The sequence below is a fragment of the Myotis brandtii genome, unplaced genomic scaffold, assembly GCF_000412655.1.
Source record: "Myotis brandtii unplaced genomic scaffold, ASM41265v1 scaffold49, whole genome shotgun sequence".
NCBI lineage: Eukaryota > Metazoa > Chordata > Mammalia > Chiroptera > Vespertilionidae > Myotis > Myotis brandtii.
The window spans coordinates 6,038,807-6,050,722 of record NW_005368707.1 but is presented as its reverse complement, the minus strand read 5'-3'; the positions used below and the strand labels follow the sequence as shown (position 1 = coordinate 6,050,722).

General features: G+C 38.2%; 1 protein-coding gene across 3 annotated transcripts in view; it reads right to left on the bottom strand.

Moving 5' to 3' along the window:
- Nucleotides 1-11,916, bottom strand: part of CDC123 (cell division cycle 123) — a 75,170-nt gene that overhangs the window by 26,234 nt on the left and 37,020 nt on the right. For all 3 annotated transcript variants that reach the window (XM_005876571.2, XM_005876573.2, XM_005876572.2), the window contains 3 exons: nucleotides 4,340-4,388; nucleotides 1,997-2,072; nucleotides 544-666 (listed from right to left, as the gene is read on the bottom strand). In XM_005876571.2, coding sequence (XP_005876633.1) covers nucleotides 544-666; nucleotides 1,997-2,072; nucleotides 4,340-4,388 — 248 coding nt within the window. The remainder of the gene's footprint in view (nucleotides 1-543; nucleotides 667-1,996; nucleotides 2,073-4,339; nucleotides 4,389-11,916) is intronic.

The following is an 11,916-nucleotide window of genomic DNA, read 5'->3' as shown; positions in this document are numbered from 1 at the left end:
GCTAATTTGCCTACAAACGTCAGGTGGTCATAATAATCTGGCCACTCAGTGTATATAATAAAAGCCTAAGTGACCCTTACGGCAGAACAATCAGAATGACCGGTCGCTATGATGCGCACTGACCACCAGGGGGCAGATGCTCAATGCAGGAGCTGTCCCCTGGTGGTCAGTGTGCTCCCACATGGGGAGCTCTGCTCAGCCAGAAGCTGGGCTCACAACTGGCGAGCACAGCGGTGGTGGCAGGAGCCTCTCCCGCCTCTGTGGCAGCACTAAGGAGCAGTGAGTTGAGTGGTAAGGAGCAGCAAGCAGGCGGGCGGTAAGGAGCAAGGGGTCCTGGACTGCGAGAGGGATGTCTGACTACCAGACATCCCCCAAGGGATCCCGGACTGCGAGAAGGTGCAAGTCAGGCCGAGAGACCCTCGTCTCCAGTTCACAACTTTCGTGCACCAGGCCTCTAGTTTTAAAGTAAGTGCCACTGTGAAATAAGGTTCATTAACATTATACATTTCATTTCATTTCAATGAGTCATTAAAAAATACTCACAGTCTTCATCTAAGAATTTATACTGTATATGTTTCTTGAAGAAGCCTTGTATGCATCTGCAAATCTCCTCCTTTTGTTTAGAAATATGATCATAGTATTGTGTGTAATCCCTTTGAGAAATAGCTGGCAAGAAAATATTTTATATTCCATTAATACATAATACTCAGAAAACACCAAAATATGATTTAAACTCTTCTTGACAGAACCATTAAAGTAGATCAAAAGACCAATTAGAAGAATACTAATTGAACGATAGAAATACCAGCTGTAAAGCCTTATATGGATCCTATAGTTCCATACTGCCATGCATTCTTACTTTAGAAATAGTAGTTATTTTTATTTAATATAATGGAAAAATTCAAAGCCATAAATATGCCTATTATATAAAAAAAAATGAAAGAACCAATTTTTACCCTGCACACATAGTCAATTGCTTTTCTTTGATTTTTCCAATGAACTCTCTATAAATTGCTATTCTTTTGCACTTTCTTTGGGAAAATGTAAAATATTCCTCACTATATGTCTTTAATATTTATATTGTACTTCATAGAAGCAGTCTACTTTTCTTGTTCATGCATGCTATCTTGCCTTCACAACCCTGATGTTTCAAGGCATGGAAAAGTAAACATTCCTTTCTTCAGAGTGATTTGTTGGTATTATTCTAAATAAACTAAAGAGACTATTGGAAGAACTCCCTCAATTTGCTCTATGCCTAGGAAAAAAGTTCTGTGTTCTAAAAGAAGGGCTTCCACCCAATTTCTTAATCATATGCCAATATGCTCCCTTCTTTAGCTGTACTTAAAGTGCAGCTTTTTCAGGAATACCTAATATTATGCTAAATTCCAACACATCAAGTTTCTTTTAAGTAAGCTAATAAATGCCAACATCATATTCAATAAATAAGTAATATTGATTTGATTTTGTTCAAATTACACTTTTATTGGTTGAAGATAAATTTTAGTTCATGAAAAACATGCAGACAAAAAAAAAAGAGAGCAAATTATCTTCCATATTTAATTTAATCATAGCAAACAAAATAACCTGAAAGAAAATGGGTGGCTTTTAAAATAACGCACTTACTTGTCCACATATTTTCTCTTGCTAGAATAATAAACAGTGTTCCAATAATAGAAAATAACTTGACTTTTTATGATGCTTGAAATAAGCAGTGTATAGCTAGTAATACTTAGTACAGTCCCAAAGAGACAGCAGGTAACATTAGATATATCCTAAATTGGGAAGAATAAGGACCCTCACTTTCAACCCAGAATCCAGACATGGTGAACTGACAATACTATGTTCTGTGGAAACTGAATATGGCCTCAGCATTTCAAAGTCAGTTCAACTGGATAGAGGAAGAGTCTGAGATACCCCTCTCCTAATTACTAGAAATTTCCTTCCATCAAAAGCTTGTCTTTTTTAAACAATTACTTTCAAGGGTAAAAGAACTTACCAATAAGCTTGTTTTCCTTGACAAAACATCGGAACTCAGCTCCAGGAATTAATTCACACCATTTTCGAAGAACAAGCTGTAGAAAAAGGAAAAAATGTAACACAACTATATAACAAGGGATGTTTACTAGTCTAATAGACAAATTTATATCCAGACTGTCTTAACACTTGCCATTATTAAATTTTTTTTAAAAGGGGGTATCAGAAAACATTAATGTGAGATACAGGGAACAGAGTTGTGATCTATTAGTCTAATAAGCAGGAGATTGTGTTAAACTCTTTATGACAAAATGCATCTTTGTCATTTATTGTTTTGAGAGGTCCGATATAATATAGACCCCAAAGGATGATGAAGTCAAGTTTTATCACTGCTGTGGCATAAGTGACCCTGTAATTCCTATGTTCTTCTCTCCTTTAAGAATATAAAAAAAATACAATAATTTCAAATTATCTACCTTAAACATCATTCCGTAACACGTACTCTGCTAAAATTATAATTATGGCTTATTACACAAACAATCACTATAACCCTTCCATGATGTTGGCATTATTTTTAAAAAAACCAATTCTATCAGTGACCCAAGTCATATATGGGTCTTAATACTGTAATTATTACTTAGTATACTACTTATACATTATTGAATTGCTACAATTTTATAAGTAGAACAGTTGACAAATGTATGCTTTGAGTCTGTTTTAAAATGTTCTTTGGAGAACATTAACTGTAATAAATGGTTAGTGTCTCCAGCCTCCCTTATCCTGTCATACTGCTCTTTTCCCTCTAAAACCTGTGAGACAGAACTTGAATTACTCTCCGTGCCATTCCAAATCCCCCAGTGGACTCAGGATTCTCCCTCCCCACATCCTGTGCTTCCCAAAGTTAATTGTGCATGACATTCTTTAGCAAGCATATATACCATGTTGTTATATGATAATTTGATATAAGTATCTCATCCCTACTAAACAGTAAGTTCCTTAAGGGAAAGAAATTAATTCATTTCTGTGTTCCAGCACAAGTATGTAATACATGGCAGATGCTTAGGAAATATTTGTCAAATAAAAGAGTAAATATGTAAAATAAGTAGCCACTAAAAATCATGATAAAAAGAATATTTAATGAATTAAGAAAGTGCCCACACTATGCTATAAGTGTGGGGGGGAAACAATACGCAAATGGCTTTATGAAGTGTGTATGCACACACATACACACACACATACACACACACCCTCAAATGCTAATACTGAGGACATATCTAGGTAACAGTTTCATGTTTCCTTGTAGTTTTATATTTTTTATAATAACTTGCTTTTCTTAAAAAACTATATGGTTAAAATATGACTTAGAAATTTTAAATACACTGGTTTCTTTTTTTGTTTTTTAATCCTCACCCGAGGATATTTTTCTATTGATTTTTGGAAGGGAGAAAGAGAGAGAGAGAGAAAAAAAATATTGAAGTGAGAGAGACACATGGATTGGGCCAGGGCCAGGAATCAAACCCGAGACCTTCAGTCCACAGGCCAATGCTCTATCCACCTAGCCAAATCGGCTAGGGCTGAAATGCACTGATTTAAAATTTCATCATTGTATATTCTAGGTTAAGCTTTAAATGTGTCAAATTATTTTAAAAGAACCTAATTATTAAATAAAGAACCCCAAACTAAAATATTACATTGTTCTTATCCATTAAAAGCTTATGCTGGCATATATTCTTTTATAGCCCTGGTAACTTTATTTAAGCAAAAAAAGGTAATAAGCAATTGTTGCATACTAATATTAAATTTTTAGAAAATTTGCATAGCGTTATTGAAATAATGTTTTGGACAGGTACTACATTTGTGGTTGACTAAAAAAATACAAAAAGGTGAATCTTCCCCCATCTAACCCCTTTGTCCTTCTCCTCAGAGGCGAGCAGAGTTGTCAATTTCTCATATTTCTCTCAGAAGTATTCTAGGAATATGTGAGTATATAGTGTATGCATAAATCTTTTTAGATACATGCAGACAAGAGCACATAATACATAGGATTCTGCTTGCAACTTTTTTCATTTTAATTACTCTAAGAATATTATTTTTTTAGGCTTTTCAAACTAGGTTTTTGCATCCTCAGGAGTCCTGGAACCAATTCCCTATGCATACTGAGAGACAATATTTTTCTACATACACTCTATAGAAAGAGAATATATATTTTTATATGTATATTTAATACATTTAAAAATTCAATGACCCTAGGTTCCTAAAGAAATTAATCCAAAAGTTTTCATTCATTTCACTTAAGAATAGCAGTTCTCAATACTTCTTCATGTAGGTTTATCAACTTCATTCAGATTTTTAAAAAGTTTCTTACCTCATATTCCATACAAGGATCTGGGGAATCATCAGTACAATGGATAAATCTTTGAGGGGGAAAAAATGTAATTGAATCTCTTTTAATATTGTCAGTTTATGCACACACATAACTTATATTTAATGTGAGATTAGGTTTTACTAAAAGTATCCAGAAACAGAAGAATAATTTGAATTCAATGAACATGTATTAAGCACTACTTGATGTCAGGTCTAACTCCCTGAAATATTGTTTCTTTAGTCCTCAAAACCAATAGATGAGCTACTACAGTATAATCTTCATTTTTCTGTCAAAAACAAACGAAGAAAATAAGACCCACTAAAGACAAAATTGGCAACCAAGCCAGTACTACAACCTAAATTGTGTCAACTGCAGGATTCCAAATGAAGGCAGGATGGCACTGCTGGTTTGCAATTCTCACTGTGTTCTTTAGGAATGATGCAGAAGTCTCTATGGACATCAACTCTGCCATCTAAAGTCACACAGAGTTAATCTAAACTTTCTCCCAAATGCCACTTAAAAAATAGTTGATAGAACTAGTCATTCCTCTGTTAAGTATATTGCTTCCTCCTCTAATCCTTGTTTTAATGAACAATTTTTCATATTGTTTATTAAATGTTTACCTATGCCAAAGCCTCACTAGGCACTGGGAATGCTAAAAAGATTAACAGTCTCTTGACCTGGAGGTTAGTCTGGTAGGGAAAGACCAAGAGGTGGATGAAGGATTTAAAAACACTGAAAACAAAAATAAAAATACACTAATACAGTAGTTCTCAACCTTCCTAATGCGGCGACCCCCAATTTCATTGTTACAAATTGAACATAATTAAAGCATAGTGATTAATCACAAAAACAATATGTAATTATGTATGTGTTTTCCGATGGTCTTAGGCGACCCCTGTGAAAGGGTCATTCGACCCCCAAAGGGATTCGTGACCCACAGGTTGAGAACCACTGCTCTAATAGCACAAAGAAAGAAGAGATTGGCTCTTGTGACGGGGGAGGGGAAGAGACAGTCAAGAAGACTTCATTCAACAGGAAGAGAAGGGCCTGCATTGAAAGCAAAGGGAAGTGGTGTTTAGTCAGAGAGGGAAGTGAGAAGGGTCACACAGTATCATAGAACTACTGAAGGTCAGTACTGATGGAGTGTAGAAGGCAAGGGGAGAACTGCCAAAAGATGAGGTTGGGGAGAAATTTTGGACAAGGAATGATGGGTCTTGTTTGTCTACTGAGAAAGGTTGTACTTTCTTATACAGAAACTAGAGGCCTGGTGCATGAAAATTCGTGCTCTCGGGGGAGTCCCTCAGCTCGGTCTGCGCCCTCTCGCCTGGGATCCCCCCTCTTGCAGTCCGGGAGCCCTCGCTCCTCACCACTCGGCTCGCTGCTCCTTAGCACTGCCTCAGAGGTTGGAGAGGCTCCTGCCACCACCACTGTGCTCCCCTGGCTTCTGGCTGAGTGGCACTCCCCCTATGGGAGCGCACTGACCACCAGGGGGCAGCTCCTGCATTGAGCATCTGCCCCTTGGTGGTCAGGGCGCATCATAATGACCAGTCATTCCACCATTCAGTCAATTTGCATCTTACCCTTTTGTTATATAGGATGGGGAGCTAGAAGACGTTTCTAAACATGTGACAAAGATCATTCCATTTAAGCTTTAAGAATATCACTATGGCAATGGTACTAGGTAGCCTGGGGAAAGGATGGCAAACCAGAAGGCAGAAAGACCAGGTGGAAGCTTGTTTAAATAGTCCTGGGGAGAGTTTAATTAAGGCAGTGGGAGTGGAAAGAGAGAGAAGCATTACATAAAGGCATTTCAGAGGCAGCGTCAATGTTACTTCTTGACTAACTGAAGTGAGGGATGAGGGAAAAAGAAGCCTGGATGACTCTGGGTGTCTGGCTCTGATGACTAGCTGGATGGTTATTAGAATGCCATTCACTAGGACAAGGAAAAGCAGGAGAAGTGAGGTGAGGAAAATATGGAGGATAATTATGTTTGTGTGTGTAGAGTTAGAAACATCCTGGAAGAAACACACAGAAATGTCCAGTAAGCAACTGGAAAGTCAAAAGAAGGAGGAGCTGAAGATAGTTATCTGGGAGTAATCATCACATGGGTACAAGAGCTGAAGTCCAGAAAGCAGCAGTGATCACTTCAGGCAGAAGACTGAATCCTCGGGAAAACCAACAATTCCAGAGTGACTAAAATGTGCAGTCAAGAGACATTTTTATAAAAACAATACACAAATAACACAAAAATACCTTTAAAGATATCTTAAGTAATTCACAAATAAAAGTGAGTTTAAAAAGCTTTTAAATTTCTCGGAACGTTTGATTAGGCTAGAATTTCCTGTGATCATTTATGATTTACACTACGAACAATAGCAATTCTAATTTATTTGGTTGACCAAAATCCTCAGGAATAGGAACTTTTATTCTTACAATGAGGCACTGACTGATATAATCTGAATCACAAAGACAGGCACACAGCAGGTGCTTTGTTAAAGTGGGTTTTCTCTGTGCTAGTGAACAGGCACCATATGAAGCATCTTACTTCTGCTGCCTCATTTAATCCTTGCTAATCCCATGAGGAAGTGCTATTATTATTATCCACATTTATAACATGACGATACCAGGGTGAGAAATCATATAAAAGCACTAAACCACAGGCTGCACTGCTTCCCTCAAGGATAAAGGTCCTAGAACTGCTGTTATAAAGCTCTCAGAATTTCAATTAAAAAAAAAAAGGAGATTCCAAAATGGCAGCAGAGTAAGTGGAAACTACACTGAAACTCTGCCAGGACCAACTAGAAATACAACTAAAATATAGAAAACCATCCTGAAAAATCAACTGAAGACTACCTGGAGAGAACCCTGATAACCAAGGATGGAAAGTGGAGACTGCTTTTTTCCTATAGAGACTGATAGGAAGTGTGGAGGCACAAAAGCACTGGCCGGGATCCCACAGACAGAAGCTGAAGTTCTGGAGGAATATCTCATCTGTGGGGGGTTCCCACTGAGAGCTCTGGGGTCTAAATCCCAAGTTGGGCTCCCTGCCCCAGAGCACCAGAACTGAGAGAGGTGCCCAAATAACATCTGGCTGTGAAAGGCAGCAGGGGTGCTGTCTGCCAGGGAGAGATGGTTGGAAATGCAGGCACCCTCTTAAAGGGCCAATGCACAAAAATTAAGTGTGCAGCTACCCACCATGGGCTCTGGCAGAGGGAGGGCAGAGTGGATTAGAGTTGTGTGAGGAGAGTCCAGGAGAGTTGTGTGATTAGAGTTGCGGTTGGAGCTCAGAGGAAGCCACCCCGGTTTCGTGTGCTGAGTCATTCCTCACAATATGGAGGACATCTTTCTCTGTGGACCTTTGTTATCCAAGTGGTTTTTGCCTTGGGGGAAGGCAGTTGCCTGACACTGTAGGAAGACCTCTCACACCACTCTGTGGTCCATAGCCTGAAGCTAATCAAGACTGAGTGTCAACTGGTCTGCAAACAGAAGCGGATCTCTGGAGAATTTGAGTCTTTGCCTGATCGCCTTCTGGGCCCAGGGCTAGCAAAAGCAGACCCTAGTACACATCTTGATCCTTTCCTAAGGCACTTAGCCCCAGCAAAGGGAGCCACAAGCTGTGAATTGCTGATAGCTCCAAACAAAGTACTCAGAGCCAGTCAGAAACAGCATCTGACATTGTCCTGCACTGGAGATTGGGTATCATAGCAGATCTACCTAATACACAGACACAAATCCAAACAGGTAGTCAAAAAGACAAGCCCAAAGTGAAAGAACAGGAGAATTCTCCAGAGGAAGAACTAAACAAAATGGAGATAAGAAATTTATCAGATATAGAGTTCAGAATAATGATGGCAAAGATGCTCATCAGTGGGAAATAAAGAACGACAGACCACTAATAAAGATCACTGGAATGAATACACATAAGATTAGGGGAAGCCGAGGATCAAATCAGTGAATTAGGAGACATGGTAGAAAAAAAATCACCCAATCAGAGAATCAAAAAGAAAAAACAATTAAAAACTGAAGGACAGCTTAAGGGTGATGTGGGACAACAAGAAATGTAACAATATTCACAAAATAGGAGTACCAGGAGGGGAAGAAAGTGAGTAAGGGCTAGCGAACAAGGTTGAAGAAATAATGGCAGAAAAATTCCCTAACTAGCTGAAGGAAAGTCACACAAGTTCAGGAGGCACAGAGAGTCCCAACAAGAGAAATCCAAAAAGGGCCACACAAAGATACATCATAATTAAAATGTCAAAACTTAAAGACAAAGAGAGAATCTTAAAAGCAACAAGAGAAAAGCAATTTGTTACCTACAAAGGAGCTCCCATAAGTCTGTCAACTGATTTCTCATCAGAATCTCTAAAGGCCAGAGGGAATGGCATGAAGTATTCAAGGTAATGAAAAACAAGGATCTGAAGCCAAGATTACTACACCAGCAAGGCTATCATTCAAAATAGATGGTGAAATAAAGAGCTTCCCAGACAAGCCAGCACTACAAGAACTGCTAAGGGAGCTGCTGTAATAAGAAGAAATAGAGAGAAATATAGGCATACAGGATTAAAATGGTAATAAATAAATACATATCAATAATAACCTTAAATGTAAATGGATTAAATGCTCCAATCAAAAAACATAGGATAACTGAATGGATACAAAAATATGACATAATATATGCTGTTACAAGAGACCCATCTCAGAACAAAAGACTCACATACAAAGAGAGTGAAGGGATGGGAAAAAAAATTTTTAAAAAGAATTTAAAAAATACGAAAAAGTATAAAGTACATATGTGTTACTTTTCTAAGAAGTCAATTCAAATTCACTTTAAAAGTTAATATTTTAGCTTCCAAATAACCAATAGTCATGATCATGATAAAACTGACTGACTTTCTTTTCTTAATTTAAATGTATCTAAAATAAATAAGAGAGTTGAAAGGAGAGAAATGACACAGTAACTCAAATAAACAAAATAACATCGCATTATCTCAATGGTTAATGTAGCAACAGAACTACTACCACTTTCATTTCTGAAATGTGATTTTAATCATGTGGAAGCCATATTTTTGTAAATCTGATAATAGAGGATAGTCCTTATTAAAATAGTGTTCTATAAAGAACAAGGTAGATTAAGGGTTTCTATCTACCTATTTTAAAAACACGATAGGAAAACCAAAAGGAACATAGATCTTCACTACCTAATATTTTTTAATTTTTATAAGCATTTATTTGAACCAAACTGAGGACAATATCAGGAAGCAAGATCTCAAATGCTCTGTTATCTAATTTTTCATGTTTCTATATTCCTACAAATTATGATTTCAACCCTTGGTTAACCCTTACTGCTACTTTAAAAGATACATATTACAATACATAGTTGCTTTCTATTATCATATAACAGAAAGTGTTGATTGGTTTAGCATTTAATGTTATTTTTAAAACTTGACTAATTTCAAGGTAGCAGTGCGAACATATGTGGCATTGTGAGGTTACTGGACAAGGCTTCTTCTTACTAAGATGATTAACCAGATGGCCAAGTTATCATTCCTGAAAGGAGAATAAAGTGGAGAGCCATATAGTTAAAACTGAATGTAAAGGTCAACAATAATATTTTCAAGAGCCCAGTCCAAATACGGAAGGAATGTTGTATGTCGATATTTATATCCCATTTACATTCTGAAGAAGGTAAGTTGAAAAATCAAAAATGAGTGAGATAATTAAGAATACTAACAACACTTGAACTTTTATAATCCTTATATAAATTTAATAGTCCTAATATTCCAGGTTTTAAAAAAAAACCTTTAAATTAAGGCTACTTATTACATTGAGAATACTAGCAGAAACAATACTAGCAGAAAATATGAGTACACTAATAGAAACAAACAAATCTCTTCAGTCATATCATATTTTAAAACATTTGCATTATTTATTCCCTCACTGCTCCTCTTAAAAGGCCGGCACCACAAACTGAATTTACAAGCTCCTACTTCCTCTGAGCTCCAGTGCCGGGTGAGGCTCTGGGGGATCCAGACACATACAGGGAGAAACTGGACAGTCTGGCATGGGGCAGTAACTCAGGGACGACTTTCTTCCAGACAGAGATGCTAGCATCGGTCATTGTTCCCCTGCTGGGACCTCCCTGGTACAGGGCTGACTGGCAGCCATTTCTGTTTGCTCTGCCCTGTGACTCTGCCCCACCCAATTTACAATCCCACCCAAGCTGTGTGCTGCGACTTTTGCATATGAATGGTCTGTCCTTTCTCAGGCTAAAAACCTGTCAAACAAGCTGAAGCTGGGTGAGGCAGCCCCAAATCTATCAATAGAAGGCCCAAGACCCGGTACCAGCACCAGCCTGCCTTGCTCCACAGCTGGGCCTCGTCTGGGCAATTCCAAACCTGATACAAAGAGGAGGAATCTGCAGATCCCTCTGTAGCTCCTGATGGATGGCCCCAGGCAGTGGCTGACTTTGGAGACCCAAGAGCCAGTGTACCCAGTGGTCAGTGTGAGACCATACCAGATTACAACTCTTCACATCCATAAACAACACACTCAAGGGGCAGACTCAGGGAGCACCAAAGCCCCACTGAAAGCAAGTCCTGCCCTATAAGGCTGTCTCCTGCACAGCAGCTTTCCCACTATAGTCACAGCTGGTCCTCACAGCCAATTGGCTTAGAGGTCAATTCCTCCCAGTCACACCAACAGCAATCAAGGCTCAACTACAAAAAAACTGTGCACACAGCCCACAAAGGGGTGCAACAAGAGCATCCACCTCAGGTGATTGGGGAGGCTGAGCCACTGGGCCCTATAGGACACCTACTACACAAGGCCACTCTATCAACTCAAGGACACTTAGCAGCTACTGAGTACATAGAAACAAACACAGGGAAGCAGCCAAAATGTGGAGACAAAGAAATAAGTCACAAATGAAAGAAATGGATGAAAGCAAACTACTGGATATAGAGTTCAAAACCATGGTTAAAAGGTTACTCAAGAATCTTCTAGAAACCTCCAAGAAATTCGGTGAGAACCTCAAGGATATGAAAAAAGACCAATTAGAAATTAAGCATACACTAACTGAAATAAAGAATCATATACAGTGATTCAATAGTAGACTAGAGGACCCCAAGAATCAAATCAATGATTTGAAATACAAGGAAGCAAAAAACACCCAACCAGAAGAGAAAAAAGAAAAAAAAATCCAAAAATATAAAGACAGTGGAAGGAGCCTCTGGCACAACTTCAAGCATATCAATATCCGAATTATGGAGGTGCCAAAAAAAGAGAGAGAGCAAGATATTAAAAATATCTTGAAGAAATAATGACAGAAAACTTCCCCTATCTGGTGAAAGAAATAGACTTACAAGTCCAGGAAGCACAGAGAACCCCAAACAAGAGAACCCGAAGAGGACCACACCAAGACACATCATCATTAAAATGCCAATGGGCTAAAGATAAAGAGAGAATATTAAAAGCAGCAAGAGAAAAACAATTAGTTACCTACAAGGGAATGCCCATACGACAGTCAGCTGATTTCTCAACAGAAACTATGCAGGCCAGAAGGGAGTGGCAAGAAA